Source organism: Equus caballus, chromosome 4 (genome assembly GCF_041296265.1).
Source record: "Equus caballus isolate H_3958 breed thoroughbred chromosome 4, TB-T2T, whole genome shotgun sequence".
In the NCBI taxonomy this organism is placed as follows: Eukaryota; Metazoa; Chordata; class Mammalia; order Perissodactyla; family Equidae; genus Equus; species Equus caballus.
The window spans coordinates 36,499,207-36,522,696 of NC_091687.1; the positions used below are offsets into that span (position 1 = coordinate 36,499,207).

Genomic DNA, 23,490 nt, shown 5'->3' on the forward strand with positions numbered 1-23,490 from the left:
GGGAGGGTCCATCTGTTCTCAGAAATCTCCAAGGATCGGGGTTCATCCTTCCTCGGGGCCTTGCTTCCTTTCTCATAACCTTCATTATCAAAGAATGTTTGCTGATGGTTAACATGGGAATACATCCACTTCCTCTGTCCTCTTGATAATGGTGATACACAGGTGGCTGTCTCTTTGTTTTGTAACCCCTTCTAAAGCTACCAAGTCATTCCTCAGCATTCTACTTAGGCTAAATCATCTCAGTTCTTTCTTGTTTTGTTCTAATTTTTTTGGGCACAGAACAAGCCAGCACTTTAATTTAGTTGTGTTGAATTTTTGTTTGGAAACTTTAAAATACTTTCTGTCTCTTGCCAAGTTAGAGATGTGGTTTTTTCATCTCAGTAGCAGCTACTGAATGTCTGCTGTGCCAGCCAGTGGGAATATTCAGGTATTTAGAACAGGAGCCCTGCCCCCAAGACCTCACAGTCTAGTGGGGAAGCTAAATCTAGCTCTCCTTCCTACTAGGGAATGTGATAGGTGTGTTTGTTTTCTTTGAGAGAGCAAAAAACAGAGAAAAGTGAAGTTGAGAGTGGGCACTGAAGAATGAGTGTTACTTGAGGGCTCCAGAGGAATGTTACCTGAAGAAGGTGGAGTGGTCCTTGGAATAGGCCTTGACAGAATCTTCCAAGAGAAGGGGTTAGACTGACAAATCTTAAAGAAAGGTAGGAAAGAGATCTAATGGGAAAGGCTGGAAAATGCAGCTAGTCTGCCTAAGTGGTGCCTCTGATCAGGCTCTGGCAGTAGGTATGTGAGACACAGAAAGGAGACAGTGCGAGGATCAGTTACGTAGCCAGAGAAATGAGGCCATGTGTCTCAGAGCGTGGATGACCTCCACTTGCTTATTGTTTTTTCTAAAAGACTAGTTTACTTATTTTAAATAAATTCTTTGAGTAAAGAGATGTTTTTACCAATGTAGACTCCATGCCTAATATGTGAGGGCCTCAGTTTTCTTATCTGCAAAAAGAAATGTCCATTTCAGCAGTAAAATTGTTATATCTGATCTCAAGACAAGCACAGCTGTCAGCTAGGAATAGTACACTGCGCCTGTCGACATTTGTGATAGCAAGTGTGTTATAGCAGAGTGATATAAAAAGTAAGAGGCTGTTTTCCCTCTTTTCCTCTTAAAATCTCAATCCAAAGTCAGTGTAAGCATCTTGTCTGGTTCTTATTCCCGTTTGCCTCCCAGTTTCTCAAGTGGATGCAATACTGTGAGAATCAGAGTGATTACTGCCTTCTAAAGGCCGTAACAGACCTGAGAACCTAAGACCAATAGCGCACTACTAATCCTACATAGTCATTTGAAGGAGGATGAAAAACTAACTTTAAGGAAATTTTAGTGACTAAATCAGGAGTAGAACTCAGAGTGTGCTTCAGGTGTTTTAACTGAGTAAAACTTACTTCTACCTTTAGAAACCTTTACATTTGAAACCAAACAAAAAGAAACACACAGAAAGCCCACTGTGTGTCTGGAACACTGTCAGAATTGTATACGAGTGTGTTTGGGCGTCTTAGACTTTTATGAGCCTGTTGGATACAGTTACTCTTGTTCCTTTTTGTTGTTGATTAATTATGACTTATCTTGATTTTACCTTCTGAACAAAAATTGCTGACAATAATATTTTGGGGATATTACTAAATGTTAAATAATTTATGTTGTCTTAATTGCAGTGATTTAGATATGTGATGTATTATTTCATCCATGATTCATCTTTTATAAATTACCAAGTACATATTGAGATTTTTCGTTTTTCTTGATTTGCTGAATTCAGTCGAAAGAACATAAAGGGGAAAATAATCAGCTTTGTATGTCTTTTCCATAAAGAACCTGCAAGAACATATTTTTTCAAATTTGAAAAACTAATGGGCAATATTCTGGTCCTGGTATGTTTGATGTTATGACAAACTCCTGTAACTATGGGAACCTTAAAGAATGGAATCAAATGTAAGTTTATTGCCCTCTTGTGGCAATTTTTAAGAATGGCTGTTTCTTTTCAAAATCTTGTTTTTATTCAGCCTTTTAAAATTTTAGCTCAATTGTCCTGTAATGACTCGTTCTAGCTGCAGGTTTTTATTAAGTATATACCGTGTATGGACTCAATATACTTAGTGGAATTTATATAGATATAACAGAAAGATGCCAATCCTCAAACAAAGCAAATAAAACACATATGCTTTTTAATTGTTAAGGAATCAATAATAGTGTATTGTCATATAGGGAATCAGAATCTTCTAGTTACAGATTGTGTCAGAATTTGCTTTATTTACACTGTGTATCGTAATGTTTAAATCCAGTAAAAATAACTGATTTTTGCATTGGACACTAACCTAACGCAAGAGGAAATAATACCCTGTACTATTTAAACAAAATAATCTGTTTGCTACTTAATCAGCGTAGCCATGTGAACTTTGGCAAAGCATGATGGTTCTGTACAATTTTCTGGTTGGATCTGGCTAGTTCTCAGCAGGGGCCGAGAGAATGTTCACGGCCGTATTTGGGCTACTGTTCTGAAAATGTTTCCCTACTGATTCCTCAGGCGTGTATTGTCAATAGTATCTCACAAACTGCATCTGTTTATCTTTAAATTCCAAATGCAATGTCATGCAAATTCAGAAAGTGTGCTTTTGGTCAAAAACCTTACAGATGTGAGAATAGCAGTTCTAAGGTATATAAAAGTTGAGGACATGTGGAAGATGTTAAAGCAGGATTGAAAGAATTTGGATAGAGGCAGAGCTTGGAGGCCGTCAGAATTATAGCTCAGGGAAACCAACCGATTTCACTAAGCCGTCAATAAAAGACAAGTATGATTCTATGTTTAACAGCTTGGGTGTTGTGCAGCCATTTCCACCTGACACTGAAAAATGACTGCAGAAGATCACAGCTCTGCCCCTCATCAGATGCCTGAATAAGACACATTTCTTCAGCATCATAAAGGTCTTGATCTCAGTAGAAGGACCATGTTTTCCTAAAGGGAGTGGCTATCGGATCTCTTTGAATGGGACTTGAGGCCACATGTAGGTTAAATGCCCTCCAGAGGATTTCTCAACTGGCGGATTGTTATCTCCAAAACTAAACTCCAGATTTGCACCCTGCTCCCTGTGTCCTGCTTCTATGTGCCTGCCTCATTCTGCTCTTCCTGCAGCTTTTTTCATTTTATTAAAATGGCAGCTCTATCTTTCCAGTTGTTCAGGTCAAAACCTTGGAGTCCTCACTGATACAACTCTTTCTTGTATATTTCCTTTCAAATCCATGAACAAATCTTACTGGTTCTACTGTTGAAAAATAGCCAGAATTTGACCAGTTCTCACCATCTCCACCATTATCCCCATGATCTAAGTTACCATCTTCTTTCACCTGGATTATTGTAATAACTTCCCCATTTCTATCTTTGCCCTCCTAAAGGTCGTAACATAGCAGCTGGAGCAACTATTTTTAAAATTTAAGGTAGATTGTGTTTCCTCCCTGCATAGAACCCTGCAGTGGCTCCTTATCCCTCTCAGAGGAAAAGCCAAGGTCCTTAGGAGGGCCTACCTAATATGGCCCCACTCTGCCTCTGATCTCATTTTATGGCACTCCCCCTCACCCACTCTATTCCAGCCACACTGTTTCTTTGGTGTTCCTGGAACACGCCAAAATTCTCTTACCTTAGGGCTCGAATCTGAAGTGCTCTTCGCCTGGATAGTCTTATGGCTTATCCCTTCACCTCATTCAGGTCTTTGCTTAAATGTCATCTTTTCTGAAGCTTTGCTCTGACCCTCCATATAATCAACAGTCTTCTTTCTCTAGTCCCTATACCCAGTCCTCTGGCACCATTTGTTGCCCTTAACCTGCTTTGTTTTCCTCCCTACCATTTATCACCACCTCGTATATATTTCGTTGTTGATTATGTATTTTTTGTCTGTCCTCCCTAGAATGCACATCAGCCCCGTAAGGGCAGAGAATTGGTCTGTTTTATTCGCTACTGTATCCCCACCACCTAGAGCAGTGCACTGGAGGTGCTCTATAAATGTTTTTTGAATGAATGAATGAATGAATGAAGGTGAGTGGCCAATTATGGATAGGCAATTCAGGAACAAATCTGCCTGTGGTCTATTCCTGCTTCTGCTCTTACTGGTTATATAATTTAGGCAAGCTACTTAATCTCTTTGGGCTTTGATTTCCTTACTTGTAAAATAAGGATAGTCATTGTACCTCCCTCATAAATGTGTGAAAAAGGTTAAGTGAGTGTGAAGTATTTAGCTCGTGGTAAGTTGTTGAAGTGTGTCAACTCTTGTTCCTAGAGCATCTTCCAGGTGTATGGTAGGTAGGCAGTTCTCAGTATAGTCCCTCACAACCTGATCAGAATCATCTAGGGTTTGTTTAAAATGCAGCTTCCTGGGCCCCAACCAAGAAATCTGAGGAGGGCCCTGAAAGTTTTGCATTTTTACAAGCTCTCCAGGTAACTATTTGCATATTAAAGTTTTAGAATTGTATGTTGGAGGGGGGAATAATGGACCACAATTAGAAAGTGGTAACCCTGAACCTGGGGAATGGTCAAGGTAAGGGACCCTGCTGCTTATGGAGAATCAGAGGGAGGGGCCTTTCCTCTCAGCAGTGTGTGAGTGTGTGTGGGTGTGTGGGGGTGTGACGTGTGTGGCATGTGGGGTGTGTGTGTGAGTGTGTATATTTGGTATGTATCTGGTGGTGATGGGTGGGACAGGGAAGTGGGCATTGAGAAGTAAATTGATCCTCTGGCAGGTGCTGATTGTAAAATGATCTTGTTCTGAGGCAAGAGTCCATAGCCATGGTAATTATTTTCTTGTCCTTGGCAGTGGGATGTTCTGTGATGGGAACCACACTTATCTCATTGAGCCAGGAGACAATGACACCTCCCAAGTAAGTGCTTCTTATATTTACTGTGGCAAATGTAAGAATTGATGCTGGAAGCTTTTTTTCCCTTTCTTTTTCCTCCTCATTTTTCTGCCTTATCTTATTTTCATATTTTTAGGGTTGGGATAGTAAATATATATATATTTAAAATTTTAGGGGCCAGCCCGGTGGCGCAGCAGTTAAGTTTGCATGTTCTGCTTCTCAGTGGCCTGGGGTTCGCTGGTTCGGATCCTGGGTGTGGACATGGCACCGCTTGGCACGCCATGCTATAGTAGGCGTCCCACATCTAAAGTAAGAGGAAGATGGGCATGGATGTTAGCTCAGGGCCAGTGTTCCTCAGCAAAAAGAGGAGGATTGGCAGCAGTTAGCTCAGGGCTAATCTTCCTCAAATTAAATAAATAAATAAATTTTTAATATGGAATAAGTCAAGACTACAAGTGTTTTTTTTTTTTTAAAGTTTCTCTCTTACTCCTCCTTCATGTTGGAAATACTTTCTTTCTGAGGTGTTCTGAAGCCTTCATTTCTATCTCTACCATAATGTGCTGTGATCTGTCTTAGTCTGCTCAGACTGCCATAACAAAATACTGTAGTACAGCTGAAACAACAGAAATTTATTTTCTCGCAGTTATGGTGACTGAAAGTCTAAGGTCTAGGTGCTAGCAGGGTCGGTTCTGCTGAGGGCTCTCCTTGGGTTGTAGACAGCCAGCTTCTCACTCTGTCCTCACATGGCGGAGAGGGAGCTCTGCTGTCTCTTCCTCTTCTTATAAGGGCACCAGCTGTCTCAGATTAGGACCTTTAAGACCTTTTCTTTTTACCTTGAGGAGGCCACCTCACAGGCCCTATCTCCAAATACCTCACATCGAGGGGTAGGGCTTAAACATGAATTTTGAGGGGACACAAACATTCATCTAAAACAGATCAAATCTACAAATATGTGATTTTCCACTGCCCTTTCTTTTCTAGATCCTAGATTTTTCTCAACTGCCCATTGTCTTTAAGGTCCTGTGCTGATGAATTTTAGAGAAACTGGGTTTTAAAAATTCTTTCCTCCACCTTAGTTAAAACATTCATTTTCCACAAATTAGGATAGGATTGAGATAATATTATAGACTACAGAGAAACATAATACACTTCCATGCTAGCTCTCTGCACACAAATATTATTCTTTGTGTCACGGAACTTGGTCAGATGCTTAAGAGAGGCAAGTAAGTTCTAGAAACACACGTTGTTTTGCCACCCATAAACAATCTTGTTTGGGAAACTATTTGTATTGTGTTTTATTTTCTGGATACCTATTGCTGGCTGTTGAGTCACTTGGCTTGACCAGGTGATTTTTTTAAAGGTAACATCATGAAACTTGACTATTTATGACAGTAATTTGTTTTAGTAATTGAATGAATCCAGAAGAAATTATTTGAATGTTCATTATTTTTTCTTAGATGAAATGTGGCTTTTTGTCTGTTAGCTTTTCGTAGAACTTTGTATGACTTGAATTTTGGAGCAAGGTTCATTTGGGCATCTGCTTGTACCAGTCAACATACTCCCTAATCCTAGGGAGATTGTTGGCTCTGCAGTCTTTGCCTAGCAAAGCTTTCTGGCTCTAAAAGCAGGGCAGGGATCTGTGTAAAGGCACCAGTCATGAAAAACGTTAACCCATTTTCCCACATGTCTTACTTCTCCTTGGGGAAATAGGTCCATTCATTTATTTTCCATTACTACAGGCTTTGGCTTCTCTGTCTGCTATGGCATTTTGCTTCTAGTAGGATATTGCTCTGGTGTTGGGAGAACACAAGAGTGAGAGGGGGGAGTAGCGTGATGGCTCATTGCCTCCACAAGCCCAGGAGGATGAGTAGTCAAGCTACGGTTCTTTGAAGGATTTCTGCTTCTCCAGCTATGATTGCCTGAGGCTAGAGATATCTGGTTGCTCATGCCTAATCTCTGTTGTTTGTGTTATTTCAGGAGGATTTCCGTTTTCATTCTGTTTACAAATCCAGACTGTTTGAATTTCCCTTGGATGATCTTCCATCTGGTATGATATCTGTATAGTGACTTAAAAAAAAAGAAAACTTTAATAATTCATTTTAATGCTTTAGGGCTAATCTGTATGTGAAGTATCATTCACCCATGAGTGCTCATAACAATTTTAGGGAGAAAGTCAATGGACGTCAAGAGGGAGAATAAAGTGCAAACTGACCTCATGTTTATAGTGGATGAGTTTTGAAAGATATAGTTTGAGCACATTGAAGGAATACTTTTAAAATGATGTTAGAGCAAAAATTGATCTGCCCCGGTAAAATATATAAAAATTAAGTTAGTCAAGTGCTGATTTTGTAAATATAGGGATGAACTCTTAACCATCTTCCCATCTGTTTTCCTCATCTCTTTTTGCCCCAGCATTTTAAGAAAGAACAATTGTAGATTAAGACTTTTTATTATTATATGCTATTTGTGAAATGAGTCTTGCCTTCTCATATATGTTTGTTTGTAGGTCCATTTATTTATAGATGTTGATTTGATTTGCATCCAAATCTTCACATGACAAGTAGGGCAGAGCACTGTACTTTGGCCTCATTAGCAAAATGATAATGATGCAGAGTGCGTTTGCCTTTGGCTCTGCTGAACTCGTTGGTTTCTCCTTCTGAAGAGAGAACACACCAAATATCTGGTGTGCAGATACTTCCTCCCTATTTAGTGAGCCCTCACTGTGGCCATAGTACATTCTAATTTTTAATCTCATTTTAATCTTTGCTACAGCTCTGTGATTGATATTATTATTGCCATTTTATAGATGAAGAAACAGAGGCTCAGCTAGTTTGTCTTTTCCAGGGTCCCACAGCTGGGTGGGGGTTTGGATTATGGTACTGTGAGAACATACTCTGGGAGAGAGGCACAAGGGGAGATGGAAAAATTACCAGACTCAGAGCAAATCTTAAACTACTGCTTAGGAAAATCACTTAAAAGTTTACATTGTCTCCTCAGGGGAAAATGAAATGTGTTTTCTAATGTCCCTTTCTCTCTAGAATAGATGTGTAATTCCTTGATCTTCTGCAGTTTTCTTAAAGAGAAACAAAACTTGCCACTTCACTCCTGCTGCCAAAGGGATAGAAGATCCTATTTTATAGAATTTAATATTTTGAAAAATCTGCAAATAACTATATAGACACTCTTACTTTACACAGATGTCTGTTTTAGACTTTCTTCAGTTACCTTATGAAACTTTTGTAATCTCTATTATTGGAAGAAAATAAATCGTGACTAGCTGCCTGAGAATAAAGTTACAATTTAATAGGTATTACTAGAAGCAATAAATATTAATTAATGTTTAAAGTAATAAATAAAGCTACCCTCTAAGGACTTTAATGTAGGCTTGCCACAATACAATCATACAATTTTTTAAAAACTTTGTTCAGGATTTCTTTTCAACAGAAACTTTTGAAGTGACCTGGCAGTTTTGCTGTTATTAAAAATGAGTTTTGAACATATTCTTTGAAAACTCAGGTCTGTCTCAATTAGTTTCTGGTTTTCTTTTCTCATCAGAAGTTGGCACTGTTAATTTTTAGAGTGTTATTTGCCTGCCAAGACACTTAGATTTACTATGACAAATCAGAAGAAAACAAGAAATAGACAAATAAATGTCAAAACTGAAATTTTTGTGAAATAAGCTCAAAAGCAAGTTTATTCATTTTAGATTTAATAAAGTTTCACTGGGCTATGGATTACATTATACCTTTGTCTTGCCACGCATTATGTCTTTCTTGGAGATAGAATATGATCAAGTGTTTCCCCGACTGGTTTGACTGTTGAAACTTTTGTTTTACATGACACAACCCTCAGGACTAGTATTCCTAAGGACATATTTTGAGAAAAGCTTGTGTATTTAAACACTGACCTTTTAGCACTCAATGCTTTAAAAATTACTATAATGAAATATACAAATCTCATGTACTGTTTGATGAGTTTTAACACATATATACATACTCCCCTGGTGAGAGAGAGAGCATTTCCGTTACCCTACTAATTTCTTTTGTGTCCCTTCCCAGTCAGTGCCTCCCACTTCTGCAATCCCTTTTCTGAATTTTTTCACCATAGATTAGTTTGGTTTGTTGTAGCTCTTCACACAAATGGAATCATGCATTCTGTCCAGCTTCTTTTGCTTAGCATATGCCTGTGAGATTTACGTCGTCAGGGATAGCAGTAGTTCATTGTTATAAATTATTGAGTTTGCTCTTATTATATGAATATGCCACAATTTTTTATCTATTCTGTTGATGGACTTTTGGATTGTTTCTAGTTTTTGGCTATTATGAATAAAACAACTATGAACATTCTTGTAAAAATCTTTTTTGTGGACACACGGTTTACATTTCTTCCTTGAAATATCCAGGAGTGAAATTACTGGTCATAGGTAGGTATATGTTTAACTGTATAACAGTGTTGTCAAACTTTAGTGTGCATCGGAATCACCTGGAAGGCTTGTTAAACACAGATTGCTGGCGCCATCTCTAGACGTTTTTTTAAGTACTTTATTGAGGTTTGATTGACATACAAAAAGCAGTGCATATTTAATGTATTCAACTTGATAAGTTTGGAGGTAAATATATATTCATGAAACTATCACCACAATCGATGCCATAAACATATCCATTAATTCCAAAAGTTTCCTCCTGCTCTAATTTATTAATTATTATTATTACTATTATTTTTGTGATAGGAACACTGAACATGAGATCTTTGTTACCCTCTTAGCAAATTTTTAAGTATACAGGACAGTATTGTTGACTATAGGCACTGTTCTGTACAGTAGATCTCTAGGACTTACTCATCTTGTATAACTGAAACTTCGTACACTTTGACTAATACCTCCTAGTATCCCCCTCTTCCCAGCCCCTGGCAACCACCATTCTACTCTCTGTTTCTATGAATCTGACTATTTTAAACTTCTCATATAAGTGGTATCATTCTGTGTCTGGCTTATTTCACTTAACATGATGTCTTCCAGGTTCATCCATGTTGTCACAAATGGCAGGATTTCCTTTTTTAAGGCGGAATAATATTCCATTGTATGCATATACCACATTTTCTTTATCCATTCACCCATTGATGGACATTTAGTTTGCTTCTATATCTTGGTTATTGTGAATAATGCTGCAATAAACATGGGAGTGTGGATATCTGTTTGAGATCTTGGTTTTAGTTCCTTTGGCTATGTACCCAGAAGTAGGATTGCTGGATCATAATGTATTCCTATTTTTAATTTTTTGAGGAACTTCATAGTTTTCCCTAGTGCAAACTCCAATTTCTAGAGTTTTTAATTCAGTACCTCTTGGGTGGGTTATCAAAATTTTCATTTCCAACAAGTTCCCAGGTAATGCTGATGCCACTAGTCCAGGGATCACACTTTGAGAAATACTGTTTTCTGAGAAATTGCTGAACCTTTTTCCAAAGTGGTTATACCATTTTACATTCTCATCAGCACTATTTGAGAATTCTGATTGCTCCACATCTTCACCAACATTTGGTGTATCATTCTTTTGTGAAGGTCAGCAGTGGAAGTGAAGGTCAAGTTGGCTACTTAGGAGATTGTCAATAAAGAATGTGATGTATTTATAGGAGAAATATGAAAAAGTTTTGAGATAAATTAGAACAGGAATAATGTTTGATTTTTTTGAATTGTATTCATTCATGATATGTTTATTTAGTATTAATATGAACAGAATTACTCAGATTGATGTTCTGTATTATCACTGTGTGCAACATTATACATATATTATAAAATTTAAAATAGTTATAATTATATAATTTATAAATTATATAATTATAATGATCATTAATAAAGTATAATTATATACTTTATACTAGGAAGGGCTCGTAAAACTTTGATTGTCCTGTATGAAAGAAACATGAAAAATGCACTGTTAAATTTATTTTTATTTCCTTTTAGAATTCCAGCAAGTAAACATCACTCCACCAAAATTTATTTTGAAGCCAAGACCAAAAAGGATTAAACGACAGGTATGTATTCACAGGTATATGTCATGATGTTTTAAAAACACGTGACAACTCGTAATCAATTAAATCTACATTGAGTCTGTGAGAGAGGAAATACTACTTCAGGCATTTGTCATGGCGTGGAAAACAGTAAGGCTGACACATTTGTAGGAACAGTGGAGGTGGGGTCATATTATTTCATAGACTGAAAAAGGACTGAAGATAGGGATGATAATATGGTTGTTCATCACATAGATGAATTATGGGGCTCCCACCATGGCGTCTCAGGTTCTTTCTACCTCTCTCCTTGCCTCGGTATGTGCTACGTCATAGAGTTTATTTATCCCTTTAAAGATACTCCCTTAAGAGTGAATCCATCAGGTGTTGAAGCCACAAAATGCTGTTGTCACACTTGAGCTACTTTGGAGTCTGGGATATAAAGTCAGGATGTCAGGATATTCAGTGGATCTTGGACTTAGTAATAATAATAACTGTGTTTGTACAGTGCTTTAAACCACATGAAGTAGGTACTATTTATTCCTCTTTCACAGGAAAAAAAAGATTGGCTCTGAAATTTGAAAATGACCTGCCAGAATGATAGAGCTGGTAAATGGTTTAGATAAAATAGGCACTGTGGTCGTCAGAATTAAGATAGCATCACCACTGTGGTGGTGGTTGGCATGAATGTGTGTGTGTGGCATGAAAAACACAGGATGAGAGAAATTGATCTCTAGTAGGATCAGGCAGTTCAAGGAACCACGTATCTTCTTTTTAAAATATGTTTAATAAGTATGAAATAAAATATGTTTACAGACAGATTTTTAATGTGCATAATAATTGCTGACTTTTGTTGACTACTTTAAAATGTGCCCGGCCCTGTTCTAAGAATTTTAATTATATTAACACGTTTAATTCTTATAACAATCTTATGAGGAAGATATTATTATTACTCTTATTTTACTAATAAGGATGGTGAAGCATAAGAGGCTTAAGAAACTTGCCCACAGTCACATAGGGTCACCCAGTGGTGGAGCTGCAATTCTGATCTAGGAAGTCTCGTCTCAGAGAAGTGCTTTATAACCACATGTACTTTATATATTGCCTCTCAGAAGCCCTTGTGTTCCATGAATTACTAGCATGAGCTATGTAGTTTGTGAATAAAGATAGGTGGATAGGTAGATGTATCCAGTTAAATGGATAAAAATAATTGCCATCAGATTTAATTTGAAACAGTATTTATTTTCATCAGTTGTGAGATGAAAGAATAAAATAATTTTCTTTTGACACATTCCTTGCACTTCTTCATTAACATCTGCAATATCCAGTCATTTGCTAAGAAGGCAAACTCTTGATTTCCAGTCAAGGAAGTGATCGGCAATATTGCGAATATTGCAACTCTCTGATATTAAGAAAATGTTGATGTTTGTTAGAAAGTTTACTGTATTAACTGATAAGGCTCAGGTCTCTTCCACAGTTAACAAAGTAGATACTGTCTTCCTAAAAACATACATTTTTTAAGAAACTCTTGTCATCAGATGGGGTTATGTTACTCAAGCCCGGAATTATAGTCTATTATTTCCTGTCAACTTGGTGTTATAAGGGCTTTTGAAAAATTTTTTTTTAAGTTTGGGAATGCATTATCAATGAAACTAAATCCATATGACAGAAATTTTTTAGTTTGTTTTAAGTGTAGTACTCAAAACAGACATTCATGTATCATTGATTTAGATTTGACTGTCTACCCTCATGGCAAAAATGGCCCGTGGGCAAGTGAACCAAACAATTTACTGAGAAAATGTATGTCGAAGCATAGCATAAAGGAAAAAGTTGATTTTACAGATCTTGTTAAAGATTGTGTTATAGACTAACTGCCAAGAACAAAGGGATGTGGCTGCCTTAGTGGCTCTTGCCAGTAGCATTCATTGGTCGTGACTTTGAAGGTGGAGAAAATTTATTGTTGAACAGACATATATCAGACGTATGATAACCCAAGACTGCCCGTGAGCTCTCAGAACTGTCCTAACAAAGCTCCTGTATCATTTGGGGGATCCCATGAACCCTACCAGAGGAAGGGGCGTGAAACAATCCCAGTTCGGAGATTATACAACAAAAGTGCCAATCACTCACTCCCTAGAGACCTCTCAGAGATTCTCAGGGGCTTAAGTTAAACCATTTGTTATAATCTCCAATATAGACTGTTAAATGCAAACAGCCTGATGCAAAAGAGAGTGAAATAAATGGAAGTACAAAATAAAATATATATTGTTTGATTTTATATGCATAAATATTTCTGGAAGAAACCAGTAACTGTGCTGTACCCATTGTAGAGGAAGAGGCAACAACCAGGTAGATGGGGGACAGACGTGAGAGGAAGACTTTCATCCTATAGCTCTTTATAATTCTGTAACTTAATTCTTGAACCATGTAAATTTATTACTTACTCAAAAACTAACTAAATTGATGAAGATGAAAATAATAAATGCTGAATGAATAAAAGGAGAAATTTTGTTTTATTTCTACCATATTTTTTAGTTTTTTAAATTTTTTTCGACTTTATTGAGGTATAATTGACAAATAAAATTGAAAGATATTTGAAGTGTACAGTGGGGTGATTTGCTATATGTATACATTGTGAGGGGATGCCCCCCATGGAGTTAATGAACACATCCATCACCTCACATATTTACTGGGCTTTTTTTTTGTTTGTGTGTGAGAATATTGAAGTTCTATTCTCTCAGAAAATTTCAGTTATAAAATAGTGTTATCAATGTAAGTATCCATCAATGGATAAATGGTCAAGAAAAATGTGGTACATACACAACAGAATATTATTCAGCCTTAAAAAAGAAGGAAATCCTGTCATTTGTGACACCATGGATGAACCTGGAGGGCATTGTGTGAAGTGAAATAAGCGAGATAGAGAAAATAAGTACTATGTAGCATCACTTATATGTGGAATCTAAAAAAAAAGAAAAAAAAGTCAAACTCATAGAAACAGAGTATAAAAGTGTTGCCAGAGGCTGGGGGTTGAAGGAAATAGGGAGAGGTGGTAAAGTTACAAACTTTCACCTATAAGATGAGTAAGGTCTGAGGATATAATGTATAACATATTTTTTAGCTTCTCACAGCCAAGTTCAGAGGGCTTATTTAGGTGCTATTACCTTTACTATATTGCAGCTTCGCCGACATCCTCGTAACGTAGAGGAGGAAACCAAATACATTGAACTGATGATTGTGAACGATCATCTCATGGTAGGATTTGCTGAATTTTTTGTTGTTTGAACTTGCCCATGCCTAGGGTAAAACTGGCCGGTGCAAAAATATGTTTAGAAGAAAGAAGCACATAAAGTTGCAACCTGGAGGAGGTATTTGTATAACCACACGTATTTGTTACGCAGCAACACCCTGCAAGTGGGAAACATTGTTAGGTGGAAGTAACTAACAGTATTTTGTGAGGTTCCAAAAATATTTCTGTGACTCATAATGTCAAACCTTTGGATTTACTTGATTAGTATAGGGGCTAATATCTCCTGTTACTAAAATGGCAAGGTTAAAAAAAATAGAAACTTCCATTTTATATTGAAAAAGTAAGTGAGGCACCAATAATGAGACGCTGTAGTTTGTAGTGAACAGATTTATCCTAATAAAAGAAATGCGATTTTTCTATTTCTGTCTTGCTATGCAGTAAACCATATGGAAAAGCTTATATAGCAAAACGGTGAAGATTTTTAGGGTAAGAAGCAGCCCAACTTCCTTTTCGCTGAGTCAGTTGTTTTATTATATTCCATTCATGGGTGTGTTGCAGTCAGTATGGTTAAATTCACAGCACAGCAGTGAGTTATAATGCTAATTGTTCCATGTAGCCAGAGTTTTAAACTGAAAATGTTCAGTGATACGTATTGCTGAATTTTACTTAATTTCAGGTACAAGTATGTTTTAATTTACTTTGAATATTTATTTGAGGGAAAATGTGTCATTTATTTACATACGATTAAACAAATAGTACCAATTTTAATTATTGATGTTGATAATAATAATAATAATAATGCAATCCAGATTGAGTGCTTCTTTCTTGTTTGGGCTAGGACTAAGTTTTATCTTTTTGCCTATTCAAATTCAGTGAATGTTACTATTCCCTGAGATTTTTACAAAATAAAAATAAGTTGCAAGAACATATATTTTTGACAGTTTAGGATATTACAAATTCAGATGTCTGCAGACATCTGTGGGCACATAACATAAAGGAAGTGAGCTAAGTATAAACAGTAGGGAGGGGTGAGGCCTGTGGCAAAAGAGAAGTCACTTGGCCTGTCTAATGGATCAGCTGCTTCTCAATAGTTGTCAGTTATTACCATGTGGGAATGTTAATTTTAAGTGAAGCTACAAATCAGATTTTACATGATATTTCCTGAATTTTGAAATAGCATTGAGGCCAAACAAAAGGTATATGTGGTCCACATCTAGCCTGTTGGCCATCTCTTTGTAAGCTTTAGGGCTTTCTTCTTCTTAATGGGTAAGTTTTATAGAACTTATAAATTTTTATAGTTTTAGTAGTATTCACATTCACTTTTTCTGGCATTGACCCTACTTATATTCATATGTCTTGCAGTTCATAGACAACTTTCATGTGTTTTATCATTTGAATAAAAATCATGTGATAAAAATAAACTTGTAAAATGGATGGAATGGGTATTTTTTACTTCATCTTGCAGATGAGTAGACTGAGGCCTCAAAGTTTTAAGAGCCTTGGCCTCAGATTACACAGCATATGAAGAATTGGGTCTCAACTCTTACATTTTTTACAGAAAGCCTTAGAGATCTTTCAGTCACACCATGTTTTCTCTGCTGAGGTGATTATTTGCTGATGACTTTGAAAGCCCTCCACTTGTTTTCTTTTGATTTCAGTTTAAAAAACATCGGCTTTCAGTTGTGCACACCAATACGTATGCAAAATCTGTGGTGAACATGGCGGATGTAGTAAGTATCAACCCGATTCAATATTGCCAAAGAGGAATTTTCTCGCCTGATTGTTAATAGAATGGATAATATGGTTTTTATATTTTCACTACTCTAAATCGCACTTTAGCCGAGGTGTCCTGTAAGTCCCTGATAACCTTGCAATTGACTATTGACTGTGATCTCTGGATGGGAAGATGATTAAAGGAAGTGGTCGAACGTACCCACAGATTTTTTCGTGAAATTTCTTCCTATATATTTCACATTGGAAAAGAAAAGGTTGAGTCATAGTCCCTAACAAAGATATTCGCAGTATATGCCTAACAGTGGAAAAGCAATATAATAGTTGTGCCTCTTTCAAAAAAGTGCCTAGTGCTGTGGGAATGATGCAACTAAATAATTCTACTCTACCTACTTTTTAAATCTTCTCTTGACACGGCAGTGCCAATGTCTTCTCCATGAGTTTAATCAGGGCCAGTCAGGTTGTATAGAAATGATTTCCTTGGAGAGTCTTCATTGTTCTACTTTTTGCTAGGGGAACTCAAGAATGCATGAATTCTTTGTCTAGGGTGCCAGAAAATGGATTTAGGAGAGCCTTGAATAAGGGTAAAAGTATTGGTCAAAAAGTGATCTTTTGTTTCTAACTAGTGCTCTGTTCTTTGTGTATTACTTGGTAAACAATTTAAATTTCTATTAACTTAAGGAAAATGCATGTAAATTAGAAAAACAATTCTCTCTTAAAAACAGTAACGTTTCTTACATTTAACTAAAACTCAAGGAGTTTCCATAAAGGGAACTTTGTAGTCCTGTTCGTAAATTGATTTTACCACATGTACAGCTGGTGTGTTCATTTTGTTAATATATTAGATATATCAAGACCAACTTAAGACAAGGATAGTATTGGTTGCCATGGAAACCTGGGCGGCTGACAACAAGTTTGCCATATCTGAAAACCCACTGATCACTCTACGGGAGTTCATGAAATACAGGAGGGATTTCATCAAAGAGAAAAGTGATGCAGTTCACCTTTTTTCGTATGTAACTTTTGTAATGATTTATTACTTTTTTGCTTCCATGTTGAATGCTCTATTATTTATGACTGAGATGTATTCTTTCTACTACATAATACAATTAGGATTTGACATGGAAGATACATTTGGAAGAAGTTTTAAAGTGTAAATTGTTCAAAATTGTCTTGAAAATTTGAGGTTCAATTTTGAGTTATTTTATTATTGCATGTATATTTCATTTAACCTTTCAAGAGATTTAATCAGAGCATTTACTGAATAAAAGTGCTGTTAATACTCATAAAGAATATTCTTAACAGATTAATTATATTCTTTACAGTTGCTGTTTTTTTTTTATTAATGTTATGATAGATTACAACCTTGTGAGATTTCAGTTGTACATTATTGTTAGTCATGTTGTGGGTACACCTCTTCCCCCTTTGTGCCCTCCCCCCACCACCCCCTTTTCCCTGGTAACCACCGATCAGATCTCCTTGTCAATATGTTAACTTCCACCTATGAGTGGCAGTTGCTGTTTTTTAAATGTTAATTTTATCTTTGTTTTTTGGTTTAAGGTGAGAGCTTAGTATTTCTGGAGTTCATTTTTTATTTTTTCTCACTCTTGTAGGTTTGGTTTTTTTTGGTAACTTGCATATTTGATATAATAGCAAGTTACATATAGTAGCATTTTAAAAACTAATCATCTAAAGTCAGAGCTGTTGAAGAAAATTATAAATGGAAGTAGCAGAACTTATGTTAGGGTAACTTTCTTTTTACATAATTTCAAATTTAAAGAAAAGTTGCAAAAATACTACAGGGAAATACCCTAACTATGCCCTTCACCCAGATTCATCAGTTGTTTACATGTCATCCTATTTGTTTTATGACTTTTTTCCTTTTCTTGTTTTTCCCTCCTTCCATTTCTTTCTTCTTTTCATCCATCCATCTATCTATGATTTTTTTTTTTTCTGAACTATTTGAGAGTAAGTTGGGGATATTTACTTACTGGGCCTTTACTACTAAATACTTAAGACATTTTCTTATATAACCATAGTAAATTATTAAAACCAGAAGATTTGACATTTATGTAGTACTTTAATCTATAGTCTTTATTCCAATTTCACCAATTGTCTGAATGATGTCTTTTATAGCTGGTTCTCCCACCCTTCATCCCACTATCACACATTACATTTCATTGTCGTGTCTCTTTAGTATCCTTTAATCTGAAAGATTTCCTCAGCTTTCCTTTGTTTATTTTGGGCTTAACATTTTTGAAGCATATAGGCCAGTTATTTTATCGAATGTTGCTCATTGTGGAAATGTCTGACGTTTTCTCATTATGAGGTTCAGGTTGTGCATTTTTGGCAAAAATACCATAGAAGTGATTTTGTATCCTTCTCTGAGTACACATATTAGTAATTCTTTCTTAATAAGTATAGTTCTATTTAAGATCTTTATTTATTTTTATATTTTTGGTGAGGAAGATTGGCCCTGAGCTAACATCTGTTGCCAGTCTTCCTCTTTTTGCTTGATCATGTAGGGAAACGTCCCTCAGAAACCTTTTTCTTTGGTTATGTGTGTAAACAATTCTCACATTCCTCCCTTACCTCAAGAATATATAGTACAGAAGTGTTAATAATGAGAGGTGCTATGATATTTAAACTATGAGCAGTAAGCATTTTTCATTTCCTTTTCTAAAAGGGGAAGTCAATTTGAGAGTAGCCGGAGCGGGGCAGCTTATATTGGTGGGATTTGCTCGTTGCTGAAAGGAGGAGGCGTGAATGAAGTAGGTGTGAACATCTGTACAGTACAAAGTGGTATGATGGCTGAAAATGTTTTCCTAATGTTTAAGAGAGAATTTCTCAGCATTCTACATTCTCTAAATGTTAGGTTGTGTTATTAACAACCAATATGGTTACTGTAAATGACCAGTGTCAGAATAGGGAAATAATGGGAGATAGTATTTGATAATTCTGTTTACATTCTCCTTAGAGTAATTTCCAGATTCAGCTATTTACACGTTATATAGAGAAAAATCTTTACTTTTTTGTTGTTAGTGCGAATGAGTCGATTCCAACTCCTAGCGACATGCTATTCATAGGGATTTCACAGCCAATTTTTCTGGATGTGAGGCCAGGTCCTTCTTCCTACTCTGTCTTAATCTGGAAGCTCTACTGAAACCTGTCCACCAGAGGTGACCCTGCTAGTATTGGAAATACCAGCGGCATAGCTTTCAGCATCATAGCAACTAAAAGATGGGTGGTGTGGTTCCTTGACTGGGAAATAAACCCAGGCCAGGATGGCAATAGCACTGAATCTTAACCACTAGACCTCCGTGGCTGGTCTTCAGTTTTACCTTCATTGAAAATAGGCCCTGTTTATCACTTTGACCGATTTTCCAGGGAATTGAGTAATTCCTTGAACCGTTGGTTTACTCCCTAACAACCTAATTGGAGATTTTCTTCCTACCTCAATACTTGACACATTTTTGGAGAAAAAAATAGACTAGGTTTTCCAAAGGATTGTTTCTATACTGAAGGCACTAAACCCGATGGAAGTAATCTAAAAGAAAAATACTTGAATCTTTGGGAAGCTACATATTGAAAAAAATATCCTTAGGTTTTCTCAAATTTCTTTTGGCCAAAGATCATCACTACTTCCTGTTACTCATACCATTTGTTTTCTGAAGCCACATATATTCAACTTGGGGAAATTTCAGGAGTACAAGTGGACACACAAAAATGAATGAATTCCAAATAATTTACACATTTATTTTTATTTTGTATTATCCAAAAGACTGGTTTAATTATATACAAGTATTAAGTTTTTCAGGAATTTCGCTGGTGAAATTTGGACTCAGATTTAAGTTTCCAAACCCAAAAGTTGATGATTCCCTGGCTTCTAGTCTTCTCTGGAAGAGTTAATCAAACATGGATTTATTTCATACCACTTCTTCCCAAATGCTTGACAGTTCAACATTAGCTATTATGTTTAACCTCTGCTAAATAAACTGCTTAGAAATTACTTATTTTTGATTATATTGTGACATTTTTCTCTGGCCCATCTTAAAGAATGATTTGCATTTACATGTATTTTATTTTTGCTTTTCTTTTTCAGTTTGGGAAAACTGATTTAATGGCTGTTACACTTGCACAGTCATTAGCCCATAATATTGGTATTATCTCAGACAAAACAAAGTTAGCAAGTGGTAAGTTTAAGTACATGTGTGGTTTAGCAATAGACTATCTGTGAAATATTTTGCAGAATGAGATTCTTTAATTCACTTGCTTGATTGAAAGAGTTTGGGTGATAGTATAAGGTAAACAGCCAGGGCACAAAATGTTTTTTTCAAAAGTAATACGATGTAATATTTACATTACAGATGAAAATTTCTCCATGGGTAATAAACCTATGTGATGATAAGTTCAGTTGACTTTAACCTAAAAAAGGACAAATAAGCTCAGTTTGCTAATTTTAAATGGTCTGGTAGAGAACCCTGGCATGTAGGTTTAAGGCATACTGTTTTATTATGGTTTATTTAAAACATCTCTTAGTATGGCCACAGAGGTAGAAATTGCCTGCCAGGATCAGACCTGATAAAGGGCTTAGTAAAATATGGACCTAGTAAAATAGGCTTGATTTGGCATCTATGAAGACTGTATTTTCCCAGGTGGATAAAGTTACTTCACCAGGAATGGTCAAACACTGTGTATTTGGAGTAAGTTGATTATAACCATATTTATTTTATTATTTTAATAAAAATATTATAAATATGATTGTTTATATTAATGATAACTATTACCATTTATGGAGCACCCATAATATGGGATATATATGGGATATATTTGTCCATATATAATGGAAGAGATAATTGAATGCTGTTGTTATTATTTTCTACATCTAGTTAGTATTTTCTACATCTAGATACTTGTTTGATCCTCAAAATAATCCTGCAAGATACTCATTATTATCCCCATTTTACAGCTAAGGTGACTGGATCTTAAAAGGGTAATGTCTCCAAGATTACACATATTTTGAGTGGCAAGCCCAGGTTTCGAACCTGGTTATTTCTGATTCTGAAGACCCTCTGCTTAACCAATATACTATACCTTCTATTGGCAGTCTTGGTGCAGAGGTTTTAAAAATGGACAAGAAATTGTAAGAATTCTCATAAAGGCCTGTGAAACCAGAATTCTTTAATGATGTATCACTATTTCATTAGTATTTGTTAAGCCATTTTAAGTGAAGGCTTTAAAATTATGGCTGGCCACTTGTTAAAATATTGAAACATTTTATTTTTGTAAAAGTTAGATAATGTTGATAGGGTTAAAGTAAAGCTTAAAATATAAGGAAGATTATAAAGCAGGTATTACTTTTTTAAAGGTATGTAAGGAATAAAAAGTGAAGATATACTTTTTAAAATAGGAACTATTCTAATGTACTGTTTTCACTTTGTAAAAGGTGTGTGTATTCATTTTCTCTTAGGCGAGTGTAAATGTGAGGACACATGGTCTGGATGCATAATGGGAGACACCGGGTGAGCCACTTCTTTTTGAAAATAACTCACTTTTCCTTTAGCTGCTGTGCTGTTATCTTCCTAGGAGTATGACACTTAAGAACTGAGTGTGTGGAAGCTCATCACAGGCATTGAAGAGAAAATCAGAAGTAGATTTTCTCAATCGTTTTGTATGTAAAATATTTTCACAAAATAGTCTCTTATTTATGATGTCAATTAAGTTAGTAGAACAAAGACTTTTTTAGCCTTGAATCTAGGCTGGAAATAGAAGAAATGAGGAAGAACTTTTTCGTAATGGCTGACCTACTAATTCTCTTTCCTTTTATGTTCTTCAATATTAATTAAATGGGTTATAAACAGTTGTGTGCTGGTAAGCTGACTCTTACTAAAACAAACAAACAAACAAACAAGAAAAGAGCCTGGATTTGTAGCTTCCTCAGATTTCCAGCAACCTTCTACCATAGATAAAAGCCTGTGGTGTAAATACTCCCACAATGCTGATTTCCAGCTGTCATTGGTCCGTCGCTGAGCAAGGAGTGGGAAGAGATGGGCACCATCTGCTCTCCTGAGAAAGGTTTTCATTTTTATACTGTCTTGCCCTTCACACACTATCTGGCACCAATCTTTTGCTCTTTCTAAATAAATTTTGCCACCATTCCTTTCATACCAAGCTTATCATTACTGCCTTACTTTAACCTTTTATCATCTTATGCTCTTATTATTTCAATAATATTCCAGATACTGAGACAACTTTCAGACTCCCTCTCTCCACTCTTGAACTCCACTTCTATCATAATTGAAAAGGTATAAAGAGTCAAAGAGTGAACACTTGTATACAGTCACCTAGCTTAAAAAAATGGCAACACTGCATACATAGTTAAATCCTCCTGTGTTCTCTCTTGTTGGTCCTCAGCCCCAGCCAAGGTAACTACCATCTTGAATTTGGTTCCTACCACCCATCGGTCCTTTTTTATACTTTTACTGTATATATGTATATGTGTTGAAGTAATACATAACATTGCTTTGCATGTTTTCAGTTTATATGAAAGGCGTCATAGTATATATATTCTTCTGTGACTAGATTATTTTGATCAACTTTGTGAGATTCCATGACGCTGACAATATATAGCTCTATTTCACTGAATATATGCAGCACAATTTCTCTATCTTTCTCTTAATGCACATGGATTTATGTATCAAACATGCAAATCATGTCGTTTTCCTTCTCAGAACTTTTGTGGGTCTCTGTTTCTAAAGAATAAGGTTCAGATTCCTTCCTCCAATATTTAGATGTCCATAGTCTTTCTTTATCCTCATTTGCAAATATCATTTTCCACTAGTATTCATGATCTGTTTGCTTACCATAATTGTACATGAGTTTCCAGCCTCTTTTGATCTCTTGAATATATTCTCTTCATCTGGAATTCTCTATCTAACTACAATTTGAGATTTATTATATTTTTTAACTCCTGTATTGTAATTTAATTCTGTGTGTCTTTATGCTTCTCCTCATAAATTAGTTGTAAATTTTTTGAGGATTACATCTTACAGTAATTTATGTTTTTGTCAGACCTCACACCATAATTTCTTGTACAGACTTGATTTTCAATGAATATTTATTGATTGTATTTGAATTTTGAACTGCCAAGATAGGTATGACAAGGAAAATAAATGATGGAGGGAATGTACATGCAAACATGTATTTAAGATATTTTTCAAAACATCTTTGGACTTTTTGTTTAGTAATAAGAGTAAATGATAAAAGTCCTTTTCTATAGTTGTAATTTTCCAACAATTACTAAATTCCGTACTGGAGGTTCTTGTCTTTTAAAAGCTATGTAGTATATTATAACTGATTATTCTGATTAACTATTAAAAACAAAATTTTAGAGACAATCTGCATAGTACTAGGTGTAATGTGTAGCCAAGTGAGATGGTGACACTCAGATGTATATAGCTCTTTGCATTGGAACTCTTCTTACATCAAATAGATGCACACAGGAGAAAAGCTCTTTACATAAAACATTTTCTGGTATGATGCTATATGTAACTTGATCTGGACATATATTTCCCCTGGGTACATTCCCTTCCATTTCTACTTTCCAAAGTTCCTTTGT

The 23,490-nt window shown here is 35.8% G+C and overlaps 1 protein-coding gene across 28 annotated transcripts in view; it reads left to right on the plus strand.

The window, feature by feature from the left end:
- The window catches only part of ADAM22 (ADAM metallopeptidase domain 22), a 246,726-nt gene that overhangs the window by 160,173 nt on the left and 63,063 nt on the right, over nucleotides 1-23,490 (plus strand). For all 28 annotated transcript variants that reach the window (XM_070265632.1, XM_070265620.1, XM_023639119.2 and 25 more), the window contains exons 6-14: nucleotides 4,849-4,912; nucleotides 6,866-6,935; nucleotides 10,848-10,918; nucleotides 14,072-14,146; nucleotides 15,800-15,871; nucleotides 16,718-16,884; nucleotides 18,559-18,643; nucleotides 19,975-20,065; nucleotides 21,343-21,394. In XM_070265632.1, the coding sequence (XP_070121733.1) occupies nucleotides 4,849-4,912; nucleotides 6,866-6,935; nucleotides 10,848-10,918; nucleotides 14,072-14,146; nucleotides 15,800-15,871; nucleotides 16,718-16,884; nucleotides 18,559-18,643; nucleotides 19,975-20,065; nucleotides 21,343-21,394 (747 nt within the window). The remainder of the gene's footprint in view (nucleotides 1-4,848; nucleotides 4,913-6,865; nucleotides 6,936-10,847; nucleotides 10,919-14,071; nucleotides 14,147-15,799; nucleotides 15,872-16,717; nucleotides 16,885-18,558; nucleotides 18,644-19,974; nucleotides 20,066-21,342; nucleotides 21,395-23,490) is intronic.